The sequence below is a fragment of the Podarcis liolepis genome (assembly GCF_965112155.1).
Source record: "Podarcis liolepis genome assembly, chromosome: 15".
Lineage (NCBI taxonomy): Eukaryota > Metazoa > Chordata > Lepidosauria > Squamata > Lacertidae > Podarcis > Podarcis liolepis.
Window position 1 is genome coordinate 15,274,678 of NC_139566.1, and position 26,953 is coordinate 15,301,630.

General features: G+C 48.0%; 1 protein-coding gene and 1 long non-coding RNA gene across 3 annotated transcripts; one reads left to right on the forward strand and one right to left on the reverse strand.

Moving 5' to 3' along the window:
* Positions 1-730: 730 nt before the first annotated feature.
* On the forward strand, positions 731-9,792 carry LOC310694690. Its single transcript, XR_014519790.1, has 2 exons — positions 731-8,709; positions 8,746-9,792. It is a non-coding gene; the product is annotated as an uncharacterized lncRNA (long non-coding RNA).
* Positions 9,558-17,082, reverse strand: CFL1 (cofilin 1). 2 transcript variants are annotated; one of them, XM_083478041.1, is made up of 4 exons: positions 16,851-17,082; positions 13,762-14,069; positions 12,416-12,492; positions 9,558-10,452 (listed from the first exon to the last, which is right to left on the reverse strand). In XM_083478041.1, exons 1-4 carry the CDS (start codon positions 16,851-16,853, stop codon positions 10,340-10,342), a joined length of 501 nt encoding a protein of 166 aa, XP_083334167.1. In that variant the 5' UTR covers positions 16,854-17,082; the 3' UTR covers positions 9,558-10,339. The 2 variants fall into 2 exon arrangements, with proteins under 2 accessions (XP_083334167.1, XP_083334168.1); XM_083478042.1 differs by lacking the exon at positions 9,558-10,452 and adding an exon at positions 12,260-12,319 and having other exon boundaries at positions 12,372-12,492; positions 16,851-17,079.
* Positions 17,083-26,953: the final 9,871 nt, after the last annotated feature.

The window sequence follows — 26,953 nt, forward strand, 5'->3', positions numbered from 1 at the left end:
AGTTTCAAAGGATGGCTACGTTGTGGTGGCAGTGGCAACAAAGCTGAATAGAATGTTTTTATTGATTTTTCAGTTACTCCGCAGGTCTTTTCAGTCCTGGATTATTATTTGTGAATGAATGTGCAAATGTACTGCTTTTCAGCATGGAGGTGGGGGGTGGGGGTGGGGGTCCGTACCTCCCTGTAGGAAAAGGGTAAAGGAGATCCAAGGAGCAAATAAAATACACAGTGGGGGAGAATGAGAAATATTATGAGTTGCATCCAACTAAGCAGACCCATTGAAATCAATGGACTTAAAGTTAGCTGTGGGTATTAATTTCCCTGGGCCTCCTCTGAGCAGGGCTTATGTGGAGACAGCTCAGTAGAAAGAACTGTATACAGTAATAGAAAGGCCATGGTGAATAGCTCAGGCCTGGATAGCTCAGTTGGTTAGACCATGGTGCTGAGAACACCAAGGTTGCAGGTTCGATCCCTGTATGGACCAGCTGCATATTCCTGCACTGCAGGGGGTTGGACTGGATGACCCTCGGGGTCCCTTCCAACTCTACAGTTCTATGATTCTAATTTTCAGAGATATAAATCCTCTCTTGCTCTTTACATATATTTTTTTTTCAAAATCTGGGGCAATGAATACGGCACCACCTTGAGGCAGAGGGTGCAAAATACAACTCTTCCTTTGGGGTTTGTTCTTAATCAATCAATCTAAATAAATAAGAGTTAAATACTCAGCTAAGTGCACAGGGAGCATAGAAATTAGTAAATATTAATCTATTATCAATTACTCAATATGCCACTTAATGCCAAGATTGCTAAGTAGTTTACAAATAAAATGCTAAGCAGTTTGCAAGTATGTAAAAGGGATTGAAGCACACACCCCCGCCACTTATGAAAAAAATGCGCAATTAAAATTCATCCCATTAAAGCGTTAAATTATAATCATCCACGATTAAGATATGGAATGAAACAACCCCATTAAAAGAGGGCAGCGATTAATAGCAAGAGATGCAGGTAAGCAAGCAGGTGGGTCTTCAGTAGACTTGAACGCCGGCTGGTGAATTTGAAGCAGCGAGTCTTTTGGTTTGGTTCTGCTGGGTTCCAGCTGGGGGTGAGCATTCGAGGGAATGGCATGGCTGATCAAATGGTCAGGGAGACTCTGGAGCAGAGGGCTACAACTCTGGAAAGTTAAAAGCTGGTTTAAACGGACTCTGGTCTGTGGATGGCATTCTGCTTTTGCCCATCACTGGATAATTTTTTGACTTTTTAAACGGAAAGGTCGTGGTCTGGGAGCAGAGGGCATTTAAGGGAGCACGACAGGTTCACCCGCCAAACTGAGAGCGCGCCAAAGGGGTGCCAGAACAATGATGGACAACAGAAGGAATGAGGAGGCACTGGATTTTGGTGTCGCACAGGGAGCTGCTGAAATGTTATAGTACAAATCCACCACCGCTGGGAGGGTGGTGATGTTTGTGGGGTGGTGGAAATAGTTAACCTTGTTCTCTGGGGCTGTTTGCAGTCCGCAGAAGGGCAGAGGACCTCTCATACACAGGCTTCATGATTTGGGGGTTGCAAATTTGTCTGAAGGAGTCGCACTCCCCGATAAGACTCTCTGGGGTTTGGTGTTGGAGGGTTGATGGCAGTTTGTGAAAAATATGAGGCTCCGTGGAAGGCTGCAATGGAAACAGAATTGCAGAGTTGCCAGTAGGTGGCAGTAGCGGGACCTTTCCGTGGCCTCACTACACCACTAAACCCCGATGAGGAGGAATGCCAATGCAGATGGGGGTGTTTCATATTTCATATGTGCCACCTTCACTGTTGAAGGCAGGATGCCTTTGAATACTAATTCCTGAGAATCACAGGTGGGCAGAGTGCTGTGGTCCTGCGTGAGACATCTGGCTGGCCATGGTGAGAACAGGACATGAGACCGGGTGGACTTTACAGGATGTTAGCATCTCCAAATTGCATATGTAAAGCGCTAATTGCAAGAGCTATAGAACTCTATGATGCCATACACCTCTGTGACGGTTATTTTCAGTTGATACCGTTATCACAGTTTTAACAGAGCAGCAAGTATGTTATGTTGTGCGGCTGTCTCCCTTAGTTAGTCTGTAACAGTTTAATCCAGTGTTTCCCAAACTTGGGTCTCCAGCTGTCTTTGGACTACAACTTCCATTATCCCTTGCTATCAGGATCAGTGGTTGGGGATTGTAGTCCAAAAGCAGCTGGAGACCCAAGTTTGGGAAACACTGGCTTAATCTATGTAAGACGTATTAGCAACTTGTAGAAAAAAGACAGTCACGGAACCAAGAAATTACACAAAAGAAATGAAATACCGTGAAAATCCCTGAAACGAGAAGTAATCGACTAGAAATATTATCTTATAGAATTAAACTAAATAACAAAAATCAAAAAGTTTAAGGAAAAAATTAGAAAAACCTAGAGTTGAACAAAGCCTTAACGGGATGCCAGCTACAAACTTCGTTTCACTGAACTATTCAGTTTCCTCAGAAGGAAATAGAGAAATCATAAACCTTAAATTATTTTAAAAGAACTCAAACTTTTTTTGTAAACTCAGGGGAGCATATTAGCAACTTAAGCATCACCTGCCTGTTTTGTATATTTTAATCTGCAACTGCAAGTGCATGCACTAGAAGTTATTTGTTCTTTAAACTTTAAAAGAACGTGTCGTTTTTCTAGGAGGGAAAAGAGAACTAATTAAAGAGCCAAATGACCCAGGGCTGACTTCTGCAAAACTGCTAAATGGGAACTGGAGCTCATTTCCCCAGACTTTTGGCCTGATCCAGCTGTGGGGTTCTTCTTCGTATGTTCTTATGTCTAGCTTGGAGTGCATCCTAAACACCATTTGGCTTCAGAGGTGGCTGCCCCCAATATTCGTTCACAGCAATTGGAACTTGGAGATTTGTCCTATATGAGAACAGAACACAGAAATTCCCCATCCGAAGCACACAATGGCATGGTGCTCAAGTCTGTGGTGCAGGTGCTCACCATGATGGCCGCCATAGCCCACGGAGGGTCCATAAGTGCTGGCAGCTATGCTGCTCCATTTTCCCACTCCATCCATTAAAAGTAGCAGTACCACAATGCTCAGCTTATTAAACTCAGCATGACTATGCAGATCTCAGCAGTGCTTGCTGCCAAATGCCTGGGTTTCAACATGTACAACAAACGGAAATCTGCTAAAAGATCTTCAGCCACCTAAAATGTAAACCTTTAGGCTTTTAATTAGAAATGCAATGAATTTGCTTTAATGGACAAGTCACTGGCCACATTTAACGCTGAGGCATCTTGCAGAAGATGTTCACTTAAGCCTTGATTACAGCACAGAACAGTTAAAAGCACCAGCGGGAACAGCTGAGTATTCAGAACCGTTTTTATTGGAGGGGTGGGGCAGTGGCAGCATCTTAACCATAGTTAAGGGTTTGCATGCACCACTAAACTATGGTTAACATGAACCGAGGTTTCTAAGCAAACTACAAAGCTTAGTTAATGAGTGACTTTTGATCACCGTCAAATAAAGCCATACTTAAACTGTTGGGCTAGATTCACACAATGCCAAACCGCAGTTTAATGTTATACGCAAACCTTAGGTTCAGGGAAGGTAAACAAAGCCAAGATAACTTTAGGATAAGACGGATAAATTTTATTCAGTTATAGCAGGAGGAGGAAATTATGCCCAAGAGAGAGAAACTCTGGCCCTCTGGATGTTGCCGTTAAGACTTCAAATCTCATCAGTCCCAGTTAACGTGGCCAATCGTGAGGGATGATGGGATTTGTAGTCCAGCAACATCTGGAGGGCGAAAGGTTCCTCATCCCCGCTGTTATAAAACAAACTTGAAAGCCTTATCATCACCTCATTCAATTGCCAGAGCTGGGAGGGGCCACCGGTTACTATGGCGCTCTGGCAGATGATGTCAACACTTCTGCTCAGAGTGGTGGGGATTCCTAGAGCTTTGCTCACCAGTGTTCTCCCCTCTCTACTGCACCACTGTAAAAGTGTATGCAAGGAGGCAGAAATATTTCAAGACCCCAGTATCTCATTTCTCCAGTTTGAGGAGGTTTCTTCTGTCAGGAATAACTTCCATTTTCTGTCCTGGGAAGAAGGGAATGCAGGAAGCTGCAAGAGTAATCAGACTTTATAGGCTTCTGTTTTGTTTGTAATGGTAAACTGGGACTTTAAAGAAGCAGTTTATTTTCCATAGGGGAGAAGAGAGTGCCTGTAAAGCTTGATTTTAAAAAAATATATGTGACACTGGAACCCCTGGGGAAAAAATACAGCCTGGAACAAAGGCATGAACAACTCAGCCAGAGAAACCAGGAGTGGAGTAGAGGGCCTCAGCCTCACTTCCCAAGCCACACCCCACACTGGCCCTGCTCTGCATCTTCCTTGAGTGTTTTTGCCTGGATAGAATATGTCCTGGAATTCTGCTAATGCCTCTTGCTCACCTGAGTGGGGGGCAGACAGGCACTGGTGTGTGTGTGTGGAAACTAGCCTCCTGTACAAGGGTGGCATGTGTATCTCCACCTGATTCTCCCTCTCTCCCCACCCATCACTAGCATGTGACACACACACCCCAAAAAAAAATTGCCCAGAAGGGAATTCAGTCCCCAGGCTGCAAAATGTTCCCCAGCCCTGATTTGCAGAATCAACACAGGGTGGAACCTTGCTCTGATGGGAAAAAGTGACTCATCACCAGATACAGTTACCCAGAGGCTTTGCCAAGGCAGATAGGTTTAAATGCAGCAGGGAATATTGTTATTCCTTTTGTAAATGAAGAACCTGCAGCTAGACCAGGTTTCTCTGCTGCAGCAGAAATCACCTTATCACAAAGTTTAAGTGCATTGCAAAAATGTGCTGTAAATTTATCCACTTAATTAAAAAACAAATGAACTGCAGAATTAATCTCTCTTCTTCCTACCACCCACCCTGTGGGGTTTTTTTTGGGGGGGGGGGATAACTGTGCATAATAATAATACTTGCAAAAAAACAAACAGAAAGAAAGATGTCTGGTTTCCAGGCCCTAGCCTGGATTATCTACAAACTTCCCGATTTTGTCCTCGGCAGACTAGGCAGGTCACATTGGCACTGCTAATGCAGCGATTTGACTTCACCTCCAGAGGTGCGCTCCATTGTCTCTTGAGACAGATGGATGCCAATGACAAAAAATTAAAAAATTAATTCAGCTGTTTTGAAAAGTCATGCAATAACCATGCTTGGCCTGCAGAGGACAGCAGAGCCCACTTTTTGACTGTTGCATGAGCTCATTTCCCCTGCCTGTCATTCTCAAGAGCAACAAATTCTTCCAATTTCTAATTAAGTTACCATGACAATTATAATTGGAGGGCAAGGGGAGGAGCTTAATCAGAACATGCACACTCCTATTTCTGTGGGAGAAATGCTTTGCCCTGTGTTTTATCCATATATATGCGCCTGACACAAACAAGGGCACTGATGAGTTATTTTCCAAAATTACAAGGTTCTCCTACTCTCAGACCTTCTTCTTAGTCACAGCCTCTTACCTTAAAGCCCCACCCAGGGACAGACAATCAACAAAAAAAATATTAAAAATTGCTTAAAATATATATATCAAGGGCTGCATTCCCTCTGGGATAATCTGTTAGGGGCCACATGCTAGCCATGGGTGGAGGCAGAGATGAAAGTGTTTTGGATTTAAACCAACTAAACCATTCTCACCAGAGCTAGCTACCTCAGATTAGAATGGCCAGGCCTACCCAGAAATAGGCTCTCCTGGGTTTGATGGGTTTACTCTCAAATAAGCATGCAATGGATTTTGTTTTAGTGCCAACGGACTGTTACCAGTAGTGATTGGGAATCAAAGAGAAAGCAATTCCTTTCTGATTTTCATCTAAACATCCAATATACACATGCATAAATAAAGTATACTGTATATATTTTGTATTACACAGAAGCACTTCTTTTCCCTCAAGTCATACAACCACGAAAAAGGGGTGTTTGGGGGGGGGGAATCAAATAAAACACTGCCCATTCCAGTTCTGAAATTACACAGGAAGAGACATATGATTAAAATACAGGAAGAATAATCAAACAGGAAAGAAGTCTGATGGCAGATTGGGGTGGGGCACCTATGCCATACACCCTTGTCCCACCAAGGGACTTATTTGGTGCTGAAGGAACTTTGTGCAAGCTCAGAGACACTTTTAAAAAGAAAACTGGGTCATCCTCCCTGCCCCACCCGCAAAAAGCCTGGGTCTTTGTGTGACTCATTTAGAAGTTAAGCTCCGCCTCTACCACTCAGCAAGAGAAAAAAAGGATATGCGTCATCAAGAATAGAGACCAAGAAGAGTTGAGACTCCTTAACCACAAGTTCGCTTTAGGGCAAAGGGATAGGGGGGGAATTGGTCTTTCAAAATGCGCTCAGGAAACTAGTCTCAGTTGAGCAATGTACAGCCATCAATAGCAACTTGCTCTTAAAAAGATTCTGAACTTTAAAAGGACAGATTTGAAAATGTGAAGCTAACAGCAGTGCCTCTGAGCATGTGCAAGCTATCTCCTGCAAACGCTGACAGACACCTAAAACCAGGAATGGGGAACTAGTAGCCCTCCAGATGTTAATGAACTACAACTCCCATCATCCCTATCCATCGGCCATGTCAGCAGGGAGGCTGATGGGAAGGCTGCCTTGGCTTCACCACCCCCGGTCTAAAAAATGAACACTTGATGGCAGATATTTAACACACTCTCACAAATTATGAATAATCCCAGTTACCAGCAGCTATAAAAGCAACAAAATACCACACACACACCCCGGTCATTTCTGTCCTTAAACATTGTACAAATTGCAAGCACTTAGAAACCAGTGCTGCCAGATTAGGACAAAGACCCGGCATCCTGTCACAGTGGCCAAACAAATGCCTTTGGGAAGCGTGCAAGAGGCAGGCAAACTCCCAGGCTTCAGTGCCAGAGAGGTAGAAAACAGCCTCGCCGTGAAATTTGCTTTAAAATGAAAGTAAAAGAAACCACGGTCGAGAGGTGGTGCCATCAAGGTGGGACTCTGGGCCTCCCTCAGAGAAGCTCCACAGGCAGCGACGTTTGAAGGAAGTGACGCAAGCCACATCCCCAGCTAATAAAAGGGTGGAAAGGCCATTACATCCAGCCTCTAATAATCATTGCGCCACGGAGGTGTGACGCTGAGTGCCGGGCTAAGACGGCTCCGGACAGCCTTGGGCCCAACACACTTTCAGACCAGCCACATTCCTCATGGGCCTGCTGTGGAGATGAAGGACAGGATTGCTGTGGAACGCCAGGAAACTGTTACAGAACTGGACCACTGGTTCCTCCAGCTCAGTGGTCCAGCAGCCGTTCCGCAGGGGTTCAGGGGGACAACAATGTCCACCCCTACTTGGAAATGCCAGGAATCAAACCTGGAGCTTGGTGTAGGCCATGGGTCAGCAAACTTTTTCAGCAGAGGGCCAGTCCACCGCCCCTCAGACCTTGTGGGGGGCCAGACTATATTTTTTTGGGGGGGGGGGAATAAAACAAATTCCTATGCGTCACAAATAACCCAGAGATGCATTTTAAATAAAAGGGCACATTCTACACCGGTTCCCGGACCATCTGCGGCCCAGATTTAGAAGGCGATTGGGCCGGATCCAGCCCCCGGGGCTTGGTTTGCCTACCCATGGTGTAGGCCAAGGGGTGCTCTACCACTGAGTTACAGCCTTTCCGCAGCATTTGAGCAGGAGGCAAAGGAGAATCTAGCACCCGTTCCCCCACGAAGCTTGGGTGTTGCGCTGCCTTTCTGAACCGAGCCCCAAACCTCTTTTGGCTGACGCCCAGCTGGGAAGGAGAGACTGAGCAGTGCCAGTATGACTCAGCTTCAGGGATGCTGGAGGCACAGGAGATGGCAGTGAAAGCTGCGAACCCCACCCAGGACTTTGGTCTGCCTTGGCCGACAGCAGGTAACTGGGCCAGCCACACCCCAAGGAGAGAGATCTAAGCAGGCAGCTAGGCAGCTGAGCCCGCACTGGAGGCAGGGGCTGGAGGCAGCTCTTCCAGGAGTCTCAATTACTACAATGTGCAGAGGGCTTAGGTGGGCACAGAATCCTGCCTCTTAGTGGGATTGGTGCTCTCAAGTGCATACTGCACTAGCCCCAGGCAGGGGCTGATGGGAGTTGTAGTCCAAAACATCTGGAAGGTATCAGGTTAGGAGAGGCTGCCTTCAAGAGCCAGCAATGGAATTTATATAGAGAGTTGGAAGTGACTACAAGCATCATCTAGTCCAACCCCCCGTAATGCAAGAATCTTTTGCCCAACAAAGGACTCGAACCCATGACCCTAAGTCTCATGCTCTACCAATCAAAAAGAACAAAAAACTTCAGCCTGGGGCCAAGTCACAATTTTAGGCAATCCGCTTCTTACAAATCTGATTACCCCCAGGAGTTGAAAGGGATCCAAAAGGTCATGGAGCACAACTGGTTGACAACGGAGGCGATCTGCTCCTAGTGTCTGTAGCAGGTGAATATGCAGACTCTGCTTAAAAACACTGTAAGCAAACAGGCCATCTCCCGATGCAATTCCCCCTCCCCACAAATAACTACGTAATACCCTCTGCAAGTTCTTCCCCAAGTTTAGGCAAAATCCCTTCTCGTAACTTGGGTTTGGGGCCTATATAATTCACTTTCCTCTGTGAAGTGTCAATAGCACCTTCCTGATGTTACCATTTCTGCATCAGACTTAATGCAGCAAAAGAAAAGCACAAAGCTCGTCCAGTGTGCTTTCACCACACCCTATGGACGGACCAAAGTCCAAGCACCAGACTATTTTAAAAGCCTTCTATGATAGGCCTGTGTTATAAATGAGGAAGTGCCTGTTTTCTATTCAGCTTGTGATATATGTATGTACACACACACACATGAATACTTCCAGCAGGCAAGAAGTTCTGTGAAACGTGAAAGAGCATATTTTGAAGGTTACAAAGAGGAGGTTTAACTACTGAAAGTTTCCCCAGCAGTGCTTGGTAAGCTATTAACTTTTTAAGCCAGCAGTGAGCAAGTCACAAGGAGAGGCGAACATTTCCTCCATTAAATTTTCTCCATTTCCTCAGGAGAGACTTTGGAGGGAAAGGCGATGTTCCATCCATTCTGCTTTAGGAGTCTTAGATGAGACAGAACCTTTAAGTGTTTGTTCTAGATTCATGATCATCGGGTTTTATTTAATATGAAACCCAAGTTTCTAGCTCTTGTGGCTAGAGAGATGGGGCAGAAATCATGTGGGCATCACCTGGTTAATGCTGGAAGCAAACAGGTGGATGAAGGTTTCTAGTACCGATGGAGGAAAAGGAGGGGGGATTCTGTCTGACCTCTGGGCAGAGGTAGAATTTTGTCAGAACAACAAGCAGATTTAGTGACCTGGCGCAACTCACAGGTTGAATGGGTTGCTTTTCTTGGCAGAGAATTAGGAAAGTTTTAACACCAAGTACACACAGCCCTGTGCTTAACCCCCAAGGCTCAGGTTGAGTGAGAAAGAAAGGGGGGGGGGGAGAGACAGACACACGCAAGAGGTAGCATTATTTAATTTTTTTATTGAAGATCATTGGTGCTGCTTCCATATTTTGTTAATTCCACCCCCAACATTGAGATGGGTGCAACTTTCTCCACAATATCTCATTTATACACAGTACTACGGACAAGCACAAAGCCACTATGGCGGTAAAGAGGGAGGGGTTGTGGGTCACTGGGAGGGGGGGGCCGGGAACACAGCTGCCATTCCACATTTGTTTTCCAAAAACACACATACAGAGACCAAAAAAAGAAAAAAAAATTACACACTGGGAATGATGGACTAATTTTGGAATGAGGGGCCATGGAGACCCCTGCCTTTAGGTGCCCCCTTCCTTTTGCCCTCCCTCCCACACCATTTTCAAGCCTTGGCCAGGAGTGGAATCCTGCTTGAGAGTGGTCCCAAAGCTGGAATGGAGGAAACCAATGGTCCCATGGGGTGAAGGAAGCAGCCAAGAAGTGGGGCCTCAAGGAATGCCACCTTAAGAGTCTAGGCTTGGAGAGGGGGAGGAAGGATAGAGGAAGGTTTGGGGGGCCGGGGAAGAGGGAGAAGGAGTTGTAGCTGGTTTGGCAAGTTTTAACAGCAGCCGCAAGGTTGGGCTGCAGCTGCTTTCATGAGAAGGGAGCACCAGAGGGGGTAAAAAGGTGAGAAGGCAGAAAACCGGAACCTAACTAAAACGGAGAACCCACCCCACGTCCCACCCACCGAACCCCCAAAAAATGATAGCACAGGGCCAATAATATGGAAGCTCCGAAGACGCTGGCACAACGGGGGAGGGGGTGGCTCACAAGGGCTTGCCCTCCAAGCTGATGACGGCACTGCCGCCCAATTTCTCCGCAAGGGTGCAGCGATCCTTGACTTCCTCGTAGCAGTTTGCTTGCAACTCGTGCTTGATCCCTGCAAGGAAAGAGGTGGGGACATGAGTGGCTCTTGCAGACCTCCATCATGTATTCCTGCCCAGTCAACAGGCCGATCCCCAGATCAAACAGCAACCCCTTCCCCACTAGCAGCTACTAGAGATAGAACAAAGGCTGAAGAACAATGCCTCCCCCACACCCACACATCTGTTATCCACCCCTTTAATCCCAATCTCTGTATTTGGTCCACCACCACAGCTCCCCAGTCTCAACAACTCACCACCTCTGCAATTTGTAGCAGGCACAAATTGCACTGGCAATTTGCACAGCCAAAGTCACTGTCAGGTGGCAGCTGGAAAAAGCTCTCAAGAACAGCCTCCACCAATGGTACCCTCCAGAAGATCGTGGACTATAGTCCCCGGCAAGCTGGGGCTGGTGAGAGCTGCAATCCTGAAACATCTGTGGGACGTCAGGCTAGCGAAGGCTGCCCAAGAAACTTATGAAGAGATGGGACTTCTTTGTCTCAACGCTCCATTTGTAGCATCTGAAAAGTCATTCAGCCTGCTTAGCTGCTATTCAGATGCAGGGAGGGGGGTCAGATTGGGGAGAGCGGTCAAGTCAATTTCAGGTGGGGAGAAGTGTGGGCCGGTACAAAGTTGGGAGACAGTTGTGGGAATTAGCATGCTGTTTTCAGACAATGAGAGTGAAGGTGAATGAGAAGGCAACATAGAAGGGACCAAAAGTAGGGTTTCAGCCCAATCAACTGTTTATTCAGGAAGCAAAGGCAGCCCTGGTTGGGGAAGTTTTTAATGTTTACTGCTGTATCAAGTTTTTAATATTTGGTTGGGAGTCGCTCAGAGTGGCTGGGGAAACCCAGCCAGATGGGCGGGGTATAAATAATAAATTACTATTAAATTAATATTTCACCACTACATTGTTAACAGCCATTTTAAGGGCATTTCAAAGATGCATAGCGCTGAATCAATGTCTAAATCTGTCCCATTGATTTCAACATTGCCAACTTAATTCTGGATTCAACCCACAATGATATAACTGAAACATTGCTGGGGAGGCTCAAACCTCTAAATGAAGGGTGGTACCTGTTCCTGGACAACTGCCAGCACACCTGCCTATGCTGGCTGGGGCTAATAGCAGTCCAGCAACATAGTGTGAGGGCCATAGCCTGGCCATCCCTGCTCTATGAGCCTCTGAGCACAGCACTACCAAGCCTTAAACTTTGGTCCCTACCATTTGCCACTTCTGATCAAGTGAAGGCCTTCTTTCCATTTTGGGAGAGGGGGGAGCCTTATTGCAGATGGGACCATGGCACAGGAAAGCAGAGGCCAGTGTCAACTTGATTCTCACAAGGTCAGTTTCTGCCCCTCCAAGATGGTTGCAGAGAGGCAATCACAAGAGAAAAGCGTCTTACAAAATTACCATATATAGTCGAGTATAAGCCGAGGCAACTAATTCTACCACAAAAAACTGGGAAAACTTATTGGAGTACAAGCCGGTTCACCACACCACAAACCTCCTGGTGGGCCGGAGTGAGTGTGTGTGCATGCGTGCATATGGCAGAGGGGGCTTCTCTCTCCCCCCCAGCCCCTCCCGTCCCCCTGCCTACTTCAAGGCCAATGGTAGCAGCGGCGGAGGAAGAACAAGTAGCCCAAAAGGGCTGCTTTCGGGCTGCTTGTTCCTCCGCCGCCAACAGCAGCAAAGGGAACCCTCACTCAAGTGTAAGCCGAGGGGGGCTTTTTCAGCATAAAAAATGTTCTGAAAAAGTCAGCTTATACACAAGTATATACAATAATCACTACACAGACAGTAATTACAGTGGCACTGACTGGCAGCTCTCCAGTATTTCAGACACAGCTCCCCTCCAGCGTGGGGCCATCTGCATAAGAGGCCTGTGCTCTACTGCTGAGCTCCAGCCCTTCCCCCAGCAGACCAGTCCCCAACTCCTATCCCCCTGCTGTGAAACAGGCAACCGCACCAGTTCTCACCTGTTAATTTTTTCTTGATGGCATCCTTAGAACTGGCATAGATCATCTTGCTCTTCAGGGGGGCACACTCAGGCGCCCTGCGGGGAGACAAAACAGCAACCTCAACATCAGGAGCGTGACCAGCCCCAATTCCCATGGGAATAACAAATATATATTCTCCCTTCTTAGTCTGAACAGGGTGAAAACAGCTCAAGGAGCGGACAAGGATAGAGGAGGGAAGATGCCTAAGGGTATAGCAGCTGCCACGTCATCCATATGCCTAATGGAGTCACTTCCTCAAACGGAATCCTGGGACAAAGACATTTCCCCCCTCACCTGCTGGAACAGAGGGTGGGGGAACTTGTGGTCCTCCAGATGTTGTTGGACTGCCTTCAGTCTCAGCCAGCATGGCCAATGGTGAGTTGAGCCCAGGAACGTCATGAGGGCCCAGGTTTCCCCAGTTCTGTGCTACAGATTCCATGACCTACAGCCTTTTAAATTGAAGACTACAACAGGACAGCCCAAATTTCCTTACACACTGTGTAGGGCAACAATTGCCTCTCATTCCTGAGTTGTGTATACCGCCCCCCTTACCTGAGATATACAGGGTGTTTAAAATGGTTGTGCTGTTGCCGTGCCACAATTTGATATTGGCACAAACTGAACTGCTTGGCAAGGGATTTCTATTCTCCGCATCCCAGGTATATGGGAGGCGGGTGCATACATGTGGAGGGATGCTTCCCTAAAAGGACTTTAACCCCATGTTATCATGGCAACAGTGCCAGGAAGCACTGAAGGTGCCTGAGGCAGCGAACTCCCCCTATCCCTAGGACTTCCAGGCAAGCCACATCAAAGCAGCTCTGCCCCCATTGTCAACTCTGAAAAGAACTAAGGTGCCCGGAGTGAAATCCTCGAGTTCTGCCATGAAAATCCTAGAGCCCTCAGCCAAGCTCAGTCACTTGCTATCTTCTCCAGCGGGTTGCTGTCAACTCTTTCCAAGGCATCAACAGCCTTTGGTTTGACACCCGGGAAGAAGAGTGGCAAGACAGGTCCTGAATAAGCCTTTTCATGAGATCTGGAAGCAAGGCTAGACTGGGGGAGGGGGATGGCTGGAGCAGATAGAATCCGTGTCCAGCTCAGAAAAAGTAGCCAGGGAAGTAGCCTCCGACAAAGGGTTCCAAACACACCAGACCCTCTGCTCTGATTGCATTTGCTTGGTAGCATTTTTTTGGCCAAAAGAACTACTCTTCAACATGATTCCGTGAGTACGGGAAGGGGGGGAGCCTGGGGGCAGGGGATATGGGGTGGCCTGGCAGTAGCCCCAGAGTAGGCTTTAGTTTGTTTTGTTTTTAGGAAGGAGTCCTCACCAGAAGATGAAGACAAGGTCCTCCTTTTTGCTTTCCTTTGTCTCATAGGTGGCATCGTAAAGGGCATAGCGGCAGTCACAGTCCGGCAGCATCTTGACGAAGTAGAGGTAAGGGTCATCAATGGTGTCCCCCACATCCCCCACCAGGATCTCCTTCCCCTCTTCCAGGATGATGTTCTTCTTATCTTCGCTCAAGCAGAAGAGCACAGCTTTCTTGCGCTTCTTCACCTCTTCTGGGGTGGATGCTTTGCGCACCTTCATGTCATTGAAGACCTTGATAACTCCATCGGAGACGGCTACGCCAGATGCCTGCCCAGGGAGGGAGGGAGGGAGAAAGAAGGGAAAGGAGTCAGCCAATAGCCACACCAAAGCCTCCACATGTGGGAGAGAGAATAAGATGCACTCCCTCCCACTTTCACAGTACTGGATCTCTGGGTTATCCAATGAACCAGATGGCAGGAGAATCAGGACGGATAAAGAAAATACTTATTCGTGTGGTGCATAATTCATTTACAGAATTCGCTGCCACTTGATGTGGTGATGTGCACTAGCCCAGATGGCTTTGAAAGGGATTAGACAAGATTACTAGCTTCCCACACATGATGACTATGTGGACCCGCCCATGTTCAGAGGTGCAACTGTGCCTGAATATCAGTCACTGGAGAGAAACACCAGGTTGCCCTCATGGCCTGCTTAACTGTGGAAAAACAGGATGCTGGGCTGACTGGGCCTTTGGTCTGATCCATAGAATCACAGATTTGGAAGGGACCCTGAGGACCATATAGTCTAACCCTCTGCAATGCAGGAATATGCTGGTGTCCCATACGGTGTCTGAACCCTGCAACCTTGGCGTTATCAGTTCGATGATCTAACAAACTAAGCTATTCAGAATGACATCCAGGCTGATCCAGAAGAACTTACATTTACCCATGCAAATTAGCAAAGGCTCAAAAATGGATCCGCAAACTCACTTGCCATAAGAATCCTTTCAAACTCTGTAAAGCATGAGCCATCACTGATTCCCCCCCCCCCTTCTGAGTGCTTCGGAAGTAGAGCATGACACAGACCAGCCCCCACCCTCTTCCTGAGCTCAGAACTGGGGAGCAGAGATTTTCTCCCTGATCTTGCACTGCAGAGGCAACTTCAAAGCACATGTGCAATGGAGATAAGCCTCAAACTCTCCATCCCTACAGGAAATGAAGAGGAAAAGGTTTAAGGCAACCACAAATTTTGGCCGGCTACTGAGCCCAGGCAGTTATGGACAAGATTCCAGAGCCTAAACCTAGATGCCTTTCCCTATCCTGGTCAGAGCAGGTTCTGTGAAGAAACTTACTCCCACAGAGTCATCTGGAGTTAAGCCACATAAAACTTTTTTTTTTTAACAAGGACTTCTTCAAATGACTAGACAGTGAATTTGGGGCAGACCTCTCTCTCTCTCACACACACACACACACACCAAGGGGCCCATCCAATTGACCTTTTAAACAGAGTCAGAAATTCCCATCACTAAAATGAAGAGATAGAAGGAAATGGATTCAGGTTAAGGTTAGGATGATGATGGAAGGCAGGATGGGGAGTGGCATATACGGGCAATTTAACAGCCAGAATTGGAAATAAACTAACTAGGGAGTGTTTTTTTTAAAGAAAAATCTCCTAGGTTCCATGCCTGCCCCCAGGAGAGGCCAGGAGCAGAGATGCCGGGAATCTGGCACTAGCTTTCTGGGGTGGGAAAAGCACAGAATGCAAGAGCAGAGACAGCAGGTGCCCCAAAGCCGCCAGTCTGGAGGGAGGTGCTTGGCCTCCTGCCTCCAGCACCAGAAAAGGAAGTAGACTTGTGTCGCAGGGGATGGGGGGGAGGAGGGGGGAAGAGGAGAGAAGGTTAAGTGGCAGCATTCAGGAGATGCGTGCTCAGGACTGTGGTTTTTCTTAAGAGAGGGAGAGATCTATTGTCACCAGCAGAAGCTGGGAAACCACAAGGGATCTCTTAGGAGGGGTGCAAATCCCGGGCAAGGGAAGCAGCCTGTCCAGTTCAGAGTTTGGGTAGTGAAAAAGGGGGTGCGTTTTTACAACCGGCAATAGAGAGCAATTTTGGCAAGGGGGAGGGGAGGAGAAAAGGGTGAGAGTATCAAGAGCCCAGGAATTTCTCGCCAGCACTATTAAGGAGTCTCTTGGCAGGCCAGCTCTTCGCTGCAGGAAGGATATAAACCTCAAGCCTGAGAGTGTCATTTGATAGACATTTTAGGAGAGGTGCCACATTCAGCCAGCATTTAGAACCTGCTCTTTGGAGAGGGAGCAAATAGTTTTATCCAGGCCTTTTGAGTGGGGTGGGGGATAAAACTGCTGCAATGCCACAGCCACGTGAAAGTCTTGACTCCCCCCTCCCCGCGCCGGGACTTACACACAATAGGCTGCTCTATATATCCCTCTTCCCTTTCAACCTGCATCTCCGTAGAGAGAAGCTGCTGTTGAAAAGGGAGGGAGAGAGGAAGAGCGGGAGGGACGGAGGCGGCAGGGAAAGAACAGAGGTCCGGGAAAGGAAGAGGGCAGCGAGTTCCCTCTGCGCAAGTCTTTCAAATTAAGTCATTTTAAGAAGCAAGAAAGGGCAATGAAGGTTCGGAAGGCATTTGCACACCCCACACTTATGGGGGTCCTGGGTTCTACCCTCTCTCATCCAGCTCTACAAAATGGGGGGGGGGGGGTGTAAAAGGAAAAAAAGAAGATTCCATCCAGCATCATACCCCGTCAGAAGGGTGATATATAGGTCGGGTGTGGTGGGGGGAGGGGGAGGAGATTGGGAGGATGAGGGGCTTCCCTTCCCCCTCCCACTACAGAAAATAGCTCCTCCCCATGTGACTGGCCATGTGACTGCCAGAATGCGGCGAGGGGGGAGGACGGCGAGGAGCTAAGCGGGGGGGGGGGCGCTACATCGAGCCACAGAGGCACCTTCGCCGCCAAAGCCAGGTGGGGCGGGGGGGAAAGGGGCCCCCGAGAGCCCCCCTCAAAATGGCGGCCGGGAGACAAGATGGCGGCCCGGTGTGTGGGGCGGGCGGTGGGGGGGCGGTGGAGGCGAGGGGCCGCGCCGGGTCTTACCATGGTGCTGCAGGCGACGAAGGGAAAGGTGAAGGAGGGAGAGAAGGTGTGCGCGGCGTCGGCGGTGCTCTTCGCGCTCGGAGCTGCTGCTGCTGGTGCGGCGTCGGCGTCGACTGCTGCTTCCTTCTCCGAGGCGGCGGCTCCGACTCCGTCTGCGCGTCAAGCGAGGCCCGAAAGGAACTGCAGCCCCGCCCCGGCACGACGCTTCCGCTTTAAGGCGCCTCCCGAGGAGGAGCCGCTTCCGGTCCGGGGCGCGGGGCGCCATGGGAAACCGAGTCCTCCCCCCATTCTCTCTCTCTCTCTCTCTCTCTCTCTCTCTCTCTCTCTCTCTCTCTCCCCCCCCCCCCCAAAAAGGCCTCCTCTCCTTTCCACTGGCCTTTCCCATTCCCGACTGCCCCCCCCACAAGAATCCTGGGAAACGTAGTTCATTGTGACAGGCCGGAGTGGGGGAACCTGCGGCCGCCGGCGCCTGCTGGGACTCCAGCTCCCATCATCCATGCCAGCCAGCCTGGCAGCTGTAGTCTAGTCAACCTCTGGAGGGCCACATTCGGCAATCAGGGGGCGTTTTGAGCCGGAACTCGCGGGAACTGAGTTCCCTTACCTTTTAAAAATGAAATATATATTTTTTGTCTGGGGGTGCAGGAACAGATACACACCCAATGGCTGTAATCTATAAAGTTGTGGCCATTTCCAATCCAGATCATTGTCTGCTTGACTTTATTAATCACATTTTACATTTAGCCACTGCCCGTGTTGGGGGGGGGCACTGTGACTAGACCTGCAATAAACAAAACAAACTTCATGGTGAGTTCCCCCACCTTTTTTCCAGAAATAAAGGACTGGGGGTAAGTGTCACAGAGATAGAAGGGAGCAGAAATATCTTGTGTTTTATCTAGGAATTATTATGTTGTACAGTCATACCTCGGGCTACAGATGCTTCAGGTTGCATTTTTTTCAGGTTACCGGAAGCTGTACACCGGCTCCCTCAACCAATAAAGCGAGATGAGCACCGCAACCCCAGAGTCGGCCACGACTGGACCTAATGGTCAGGGGGCCCTTTACCTGCCGAAACCCGGAAGTACCAGAACGGGTTACTTCTGGGTTTCAGTGGTTGCGCATGCACAGAAGCGCTAAATCGCGCTTTGCACATGCGCAGAAACACTGAATCGCAACCTGCACGTGCGCAGACACGGCATTGCGGGTTGCAAACCCTGTGGGTTGCGAACACGCCTCCCGCACAGATCACATTCGCAACCCGAGCATCCACTGTATTTAGTAATAAGTAAATAGTCCTTTTTTCTAAACAAAGTGTTTAGTGGTACTCTCATTTTGACTCAAGAAAATCACCACTTTATAGTTCAAATTGGGAAAAATAAATACAGTAAATGGATAAAAGTACAAAGATTCACATTTTTAGGGGTATGCATACCCCTGCATCCCCCCAGAAAAAAGCACTGAGTAATAATAATAAGCAACAGTAACAGAGTAAAGAAGGAGAGAGTAACATCTGTGGCCTTCCAGATGTTACTAGACTCCCATCAGCCCTAGCCACAGCAAGCCAGTGCCAGGAATGATGGGAGATTTAGTTCAACAAACATAGGGAGGCCAACATGCACCCCTTTCTTGGTGTGATAATATTATCTCCAGATGGCCAACCATGTTAGTCTGTGGCAAAACCAGCAAAGATCATGTGATGTGTTAAAGACCAAGAAATATACCATAGCACAAACTATAGTGGATTGAAGTCCACTGCACCAGGTTGCGTCGAGTGTAATCCTGAGCTACCTATGTGTGCTTAGGTGTGCTTGTATTGCAATCAGTGAGGTCAGAGACGCAGATAATTATGTAGTTGAAAGGGTGGTGGCTGACCAACTGCAAACATGCCTAGGTGAAGCAGATTATCTAGCCCTGTTTCAATCCAGCTTCAGGCCTTTTTATGGCAATGGAAAACCCTTGGTCACCCTGCCTGATGACCTTTATTGTGAGAGAGACTGGAGAGAGCAAGATCCTTGTTGGCTCTCCTCAATCTCTCCATGTCTTTCAACCCCACTGGCTGCACTTTCTTTCTGAAACGATTTGGGGTTGCGACTTGGAGGCCCTGCTCTACAGTGGCTCTGCTCCTACCAGAAAGTACAGCTGGAATAACTGCATCTTGGCCGCATGGTTTGGGGGGCATTGGGATCCCTCAGGGGGTCCGTCTATTTTGCCTCCTATGCTACTGTTGGGAGCAGTCTTCCAGGAACCTGGGAGCTCTATCTCTCCATCTAAATCAGGGGAGGCTGTACAAGTGCTGGACCACTTTCCAGTGGCGTAGCGTGGGTTGTCAGCACCCGGGGCAAGGCAAGTAATTTGCGCCCCCTAACCCGTGGATTTGCGCCCCCTAACCCGTGGATTTGCGCCCTCTAACCCTAACCCCCAGATGTTGCGCCCGGTGCGGCCCCCCCTGCACCCCCCACGCTACGCCACTGCCACTTTCTGAAGGCCAGTAAACTGCAACTGAATGCCAGCAATAGCGCTAATGACAGGCAATTCCTATATCTGGGAAACGAGGAAGACAATAGCTTGGGAATGATCATGGATCCATTGCTGTCACTGGTGGTTTCAGCAGCAAGTGTTTATTTCCAGCTCTGGCTGGTTTGCCTGCTATCCCCATTCCTGGACCAGGACAGCTGCGTTTCAGCAAGCCTTTCATGACTGGACTACTGCAGTGCATTCTACATGGGGCTACCCTTGAAGATGCCACTACTAGTCCCACAAATGGCTGCACGTTAAGTCTTGCCTGGAGGGCCATATTTGCCAAGCCTAAAGTGGCTCACCCATACTATCGCTTATGCTTGTCCTTCGCACTGTCAGTATTTTGGCATGCGTTTAAGACACATTTGTTTATCTTGGCCTTTGGAGGACAATTGTTGTCATAAGCCTGCTATTCCTTTTCTGCTGGAGTAGCAGTTTGACTGTTTTAGTTTTAACTTACCGTATTTTTCGCTCTATAAGACGCACCAGACCACAAGACACACCTAGTTTTTGGAGGAGGAAAACAAGAGAAAAAATATTCTGAATCTCAGAAGCCAGAACAGCAAGAGGGATCGCTGCACAGTGAAAGCAGCAATCCCTCTTGCTGTTCTGGCTTCTGGGATAGCTGCACAGCCTGCATTCGCTCCATAAGACGCACACACATTTCCCCTTACTTTTTAGGAGGGAAAAAGTGAGTCTTATAGAGCAAAAAATACGGTATTTTGTTTTTGGTTGTGTCTGTTTTCTAATGTGTGCTACCTTGAACTCCTTCAGGAGAAAGGGGAGGGAAGAAATAAGAATAAAAAGTAATATACAGTGGTAATTCACAAAACAGTTGCTGCTGGATGGCCAACTGTCATGGGTGCTCTAGTTGCGATTCCTGCATTGCAGCGGGGGTACGGGACACTAGCCAGTGTTGCCCAAACTTGGCTTTCCAGCTGTTTTTGGACTACATTTCCCATTATCCCTAGACAGCAAGACCAGTGGTCAGGGATGATGGGAATTGTGGTCCAAAAGCAGCTGGAGCCCCAAGTTTGGGAAACACTGGACTAGTTGATGCTCAGGGCCTCATCCAACTCTACAATTCTATGCTTTTATGTTAACAGAGTCCAACATTGGCAAGCCAATCAAGACATGTGGGGTTTTAAAACTGCTTTGTCTCCTCCCCATTCAACCCATATGATAGCAATGAACCTCTTGCAGTTTAATGGTTGCAGTTTCTCTTCAAACTGTTTGAAGTTTTAAAAATGGAAGTTAAGGGCTTTTTTTTCCAGCCACACTAGGGCAGGCTTGTAGGTCTCCCACAGGGGTGGATAGGAGACGGAGTCCAAGTGGTCGAATAAAAATAATGTGCGTTTGAAAGGATGTTTGGGGGTTTAATAGAATTCAAGGCTTCTTGAACAGTCAAGGATTCTTTTTGAGGCAAATGTCTACAGATTGTGCACACCTAATTCCTGGCCTCATCCTTCAAGCAACATGTGGCTAGAGTAAGATGGAGCAAGGGCATTTATTGATGAAAACGTTTTCATGCTACCATTTGGTCCTAACAGGGGCCCCTGAGGAAATTTAACAAAAGCAAAAAACACACACAAAACATCCATTTAAAGAGTAAGAAAATTAAAGCAAAATAAAAACAAAACAAAACAAAACGAGGAGTACAGGAGCATTAAAATCCAGGTGGTAGAGACCCTCCTATGAAATTTTGGAGAGCTGCTGCCAGTCAGTGTAGACAATGCTGAGCTAGATGGACCCATGGGTCTGACTCAGTTCAAGTCTGCTTCCTGTGTTCCTGTTTGATTTGGAAGAGCCGTGGGTCACCGCAGAGCATCTGCTGTGCAGACAGAAGGCCCCACAATTTCCTAGAAGGGTCTCTACCAACCCTAACAGGAGATACAGGGGTTTGAACCCAGGAACTTCAACAGATGCTCTACCACTGAGCTAAGGGACTGGCTGCGAGGTGCCTGGGATGAAGACACCCACGTTCAAATTACTTGGCAGCACTAGAATGTGCATAACTCAACCAGCCTCCCACCGCAGCAGAGATCCTAGCCACACGCTGGGGCAGGGGGTGTGGGGGAATGAAAGGCTGAGGGAAGCTAAAAGGAACACATTTGTTCTGTGCTTTGATTTCCAACCACCCCCCATCCCTCCTCAGCACCTCCAGTTTTAATTTCCCATGGTTTGGTTAAAAAGAATAAGGAGGGAAAAGAGAGGAGAAAACCGAACTGGAAATTCTGAAGAGATTTTTTGCTCTGGAAATAGAAGGCGAGGGAAATTCTTTGGTCCCCGACGATTGCCGAGCGAGTGAGACAGAGTAGGCACTCATAAATTATATGCCCATTTTAGGAAAACATAAAAAGCCTGGAGAAAAAAGATCCACATCTGCCAGCAGGAAAATAGCTCGGCTTAAAGAGGAGGTAGTTTGAAGGGCACAACAGCATCAGTGCTAGGAAGGTGGGGTGGGGGGGAGAGAGATGCCACTCCATTCGCACTGTTAGATAAACCTGCCTGATGCACACTCTCCAAAACAATATGGGGGTAAAGTGTGCGTGAACTAGTGAAAACAGTGCACAAAAATGCATTGCATAAAGGGAAATCTCCTTTGTAAAAATTAAGCAAAATTGCATACTAATATGTGTATGTTAGGAGAAATTCAAACTAAAACATTGTTGAATTTCCGTGAGGACTTCAGTAGCCAATAAAATGCTCTGCAGGTGTTGCTGGGACTCCAGCTTCCCCCACAGCCAGCATGGCCAGTGGTTAGGGATAATGCTTTCCCCCAGCGAGGCTGGAAATAGCACGGAAGACCTAATGAGGCCTGGGGGGTGGGGCGCAAAGAGGTTCCCCAGTCCTGCCCTACAACGTACAGGAAATTTTCTTCTTTACAGCCCCATGAACAAAGGGCTCACTTGCACAAAGCTTAGAAAAGTTGTCCCTGGAAAAAGAAATTACATTAAAATGGTAGATTTCGAGCAGATCCACCCCATACATTGAAAGCACATCCAATACACATTGAAAGCACATGACTTCCACCAAAGAATGGTAGGAACTGTAATTCCTTACAGTTGCTGGGACCTGTAGCTCTGTGAGGCAGGCCCCCAGGATTCTCCGGTTGAAGCGATGTGCTTAAATGTGCATTGGATGTGCTTTATACCTTATTTTCCTATAGCATTCCTATGGTGTGGGTCTGCCCTATGGTAACTAGACCCTCTCAATGGAATTGCTGACTGAGTAAAGTTGCTGCTCATCTTACTGCTTCCTGTTCCTGTTTTCATAGTCATTTGATCTGCAAATATTTTGATTTCTGCTTATAAAACCTAATGGCCCATTTTATTTTCTGATTGATTGGAAATCCTACTACAGTGCACAGATGGTGGCGGTTTTAATGCATCATTCGTTTATTATTTTGCAGTTTAATCGCTGTTTCTTACTCTGAGAGCCGGTATTTTGGGGCTGGTTGGAAGGGGATGTTTTGAACCTGTGGTGGGGACAGGCTCCAATGATGTAGCTGGACTACACGTCCCATCATCCCTTACCAACTGAGCATGCTGGTTGGGACTAATGGAAGTTGGGAGTCCAACGACTTGCAAAGAGCAATAGTTTCCCTGATCCTTCTCTTTTTCCAAGAGAGAGGCCCAAAGGAACAGCCTGCTGATTAATTCATAGCACTTAATGGGTCTTAGTCCCAGGAAACTGCATATTAGTAGGGGCAGAGAATCTTTTTCACTTTAAGGGCCACTCTCCATTGCATACAACCTTCCCAGGGCCAGAAGCAAAAGTGGTTGCACAATGGACTCCCATACTGTTGTTGGCATCCGTCTGTCTGCACTTCCAGGGGTGAAGCCAAGCCGATGCGTGAATAGCAGCACCTAAGTGAACTGTTGTCTTTAATTAAAGCTATGGTTTTCCCAGTAGTGATGTATGGAAGTGAGAGAAGGCTGATCGCAGAAGAATTGATGCTTTTGAATTCTGGTGCTGGAGGAGACTCTTGAGAGTCCCATGGACTGCAAGAAGATCAAACCTATCCATTCTGAAGGAAATCAGCCCTGAGTGCTCACTGGAAGGACAGATCCTGAAGCTGAGGCTCCAATACTTTGGCCACCTCATGAGAAGAGAAGACTCCCTGGAAAAGACCCTGAAGTTGGGAAAGATGGAGGGCACAAGGAGAAGGGGACGACGGAGGACGAGATGGTTGGACAGTGTTCTCGAAGCTACCAGCATGAGTTTGACCAAGCTACGGGAGGCAGTGGAAAACAGGAGTGCCTGGCGTTCTCTGGTCCATGGGGTCACGAAGAGTCGGACACGACTAAACAACTAAACAACAAGTGAACTGACCTCCCTGGGGCACAAGCCTGAGTCGTGTGTATGGAGGTCCTGTACTGCCCAGACAGCAATACCCTCCTCTTAGCATCATTGATGTGGTCCAAAGGAAAGCAGAGCACTACATTCCAGCCACAGGTTTCACACCTCTCCATCCAGGCCACCAAGAGGCATTGCCACTCTTCACAAACACATTCCAGGGGTCAGGAAACACTCAAATGTGGGCAAGGGGAAGGACTGATAAGGGGTGAGGCCTGGAGAAAGGGTTGGGGAGAGTCCTGAGGGCCAGGCAAAGATGCTGGGAGGCACCCATTGCTTTTGCTGGGACTGAGCCTTTTGAGGACTCACATACTTTGGAAGCCCCATTGGCTGTCAATTGGCTTTACTTCTGAGTAGACACATTTGAACACAGACACACACACCTAGATCATGTTGCAGCATCTTCACCGCTCTTTCCCATTTCCAAAAAGGCCTTTAAAAAAGATTCTCAAAGAGAGAGGCGGTTGATTCATTCTGTGTTGCACCTTGGACTCAACTTGCCTGGGGTTAAAGCTCACTAAACTCAAATAGGCCTTCCTTACTTCAGAGTAGGCATGCCTCAGTTTGCACTGCCAGAGAGAAGGCCGCAACAACTGTTTCCTTATCCTTTGCAAAAATTAATTAAAAAGAGAGAGGTTCTTCATTGAGGGAGAAAGGGCTACAAGGCCTCCCCCACCTGCAGCTATTGACACCCCTTTGTTTGTGCCAAAACTGTGTTTTAAGTGGAACCCCCAGGATGAGGCACAGGGTAGGTGCACACCATACATATAAAACACATGCAAAAAATACAACACACACAAAGAATCCCGGGGAATTTTTTCTGCCTCAAACAACTACAATTCCCAGCATCCTTTAACTTTCGCAGGATTCTTGGAGGGGGGGGAGATAGGTATGCACTTTAGATGTGCATTGGATGTAGAGCGTGGATCAGATAGCCACTGCAGCAGCCCCTTTTTTTGCTGTTTGCGAGGGTGGGGGGAGGCACTTGAAGCAGAGATCAAGGAAGGCTTGGAGGGGGGAGAGAGAGAAATGAGAAGTACCCCTCCGCATTGCAGCAAATCTCCTTCACCCCCACCCTCCATCTCTAGGAAGGAAAGAAGGAAGGAAGGAAGGCTTCAGCATCTTTTGATGCACGCAATTCTAAGCCTTTGCATAGATGCACCAGAAAGGGACAAAGGGGGACTTGTGTAGCGGCGAGCCGGGCGCGCGTCCTTCCCTCCTCCCCCTCCTTTTCCTCTCTGCAACACCCAGGCGCGTGCACGTTGCAGCTGCTGTTGGTGCTGCCTGCCTCTCCGCGCGCCCTGCCCGGGCCGCTCGTTGCTCCCCCGCCCTCCTTCTTCTTCGCTTCTCTCGCTTCCAAATAAGGCGTCGCGCGAGCCAAACCCTCAAGCGCCTCCCTGATTCTCACAACCTGATTTGCCCTTATTTGGGCATGTGGAGCGGCGGCGAGGAGGCGCAGCGCCTGGCACGCGGGCGCCCCCCTGCCGCCGTGGGTGGGCACTGCAGGGTTTCCTTTTGCCTTCTCTCCTGGGAAGGAAAAGCCGTGCAAAGAATTGGAGGGGGGGAGGGAAAGGGAAAGTGGGGGAGGGGAAAACCCTGGAGATTTCCACACGTGTGTGCGTGCGTGTGTTACCTTCGCAATAGGCAACACCCAACAGGGAGCTGCAGATGGGATCCCAGTCATTACATCCGCCTCTCCTGTGCCCTGTTCTTTCCACTGATGTAAGATAAACAGCGGGATTGCTGGCTGGGCTCTGCTAATTGCTGCCATCTGGCTTTTCTTTATTAATTAATTTTAGAGCCTCATTCCCACTCACCTGGTGGAAGGACAAATTCCCTGATTGGCACATGTGACACACACATCAAGAGGCCTAACTGATTTTCCAAGCGGCCTAGTAATGTCAAATCATGCAGCCTAGTGGTGTTGTCGCCCCCACCCCCAAAAAAATTCTATCTGGAATCCAGCAATTGCTGAACAAGCAACCCATTCATAAAATCATAGCATTGTAGAGTTGGAAGGCACACCCAAGGGTTTTCTGGCCCAGCCTTCTACAATGCAGGAATTCATTAACATATTTTGAACTATTGGTGTGGCAGAAGTGGAAGGGTTGCATAAGGGTAATTTCCAAATGTAAATTGGGTACTTTTGGGAGCCTACGTTTTGTGGGAGAATGAGCCTGGAACTTACTTAGGCCCCATTGGCACTATAAAGCAGTATTAGACCACTTTAAGCAGGCTTCCCCCAAAGAATCCTGGGAACTGTAGTTTTTTAAAAAACAACAACAGGTGCTTGGATTTGCTTGTTGTTGTTTAGTCGTTTAGTCGTGTCCGACTCTTCATGACCCCATGGAGCAGAGCACGCCAGGCACGCCTGTCTTCCATGCCTCCCGCAGTTTGGTCAGACTCATGTTTGTAGCTTCGAGAACACTGTCCAACCATCTCGTCCTCCGTTGTCCCCTTCTCCTTGTGCCCTCAATCTTTCCCAACATCAGGGTCTTTTCCAGGGAGTCTTCTCTTCTCATGAGGTGGCCAAAGTATTGGAGCCTCAGCTTCACGATCTGTCCTTTCAGTGAGCACTCGGGGCTGATTTCCTTCAGAATGGATAGGTTTGATCTTCTTGCAGTCCATGGGACTCTCAAGAGTCTCCTCCAGCACCATAATTCAAAAGCATGAATTCTTCGGCGATCAGCCTTCTTTACGGTCCAGCTCTCACTTCCATACATCACTACTGGGAAAACCATAGCTTTAACAATACGGACCTTTGTTGGCAAGGTGATGTCTCTACTTTTTAAGACGCCGTCTAAGTTTGCCATCGCCTTTCTCCCAAGGAGAAGGCGTCTTTTAATTTCGTGGATTTGGGTTTGCTAGGAGACCCTATTCCCATCACAGAGCTACAGTTCCCAGAATTCCCTGGGAAGAGGGATTGAAGCTCTGAGAGGTTTTTTTTAGAAGCTAGTATTCAAAGAAATTAGTGCCATCATAGGCCAATGAAGTGGTAGATGATACTATTCTGTGTTTGCTACCTGTGTTCTCAGGGGGCAAGTCTAATTTACCTTCAAGGGAACTCATTACATTTTGTTAGCAGCAGCCAGACAGGTGATCCCTCAGGGTTGGAAAGATGCAAACATTACCAATAGATTATTGCTGCAGTACATATATGTATACAGTATTTAATTACCCTGCCAGAAAGATTAAGATTAATGCATCAGTTGAAATTATGCAGGGGCTCA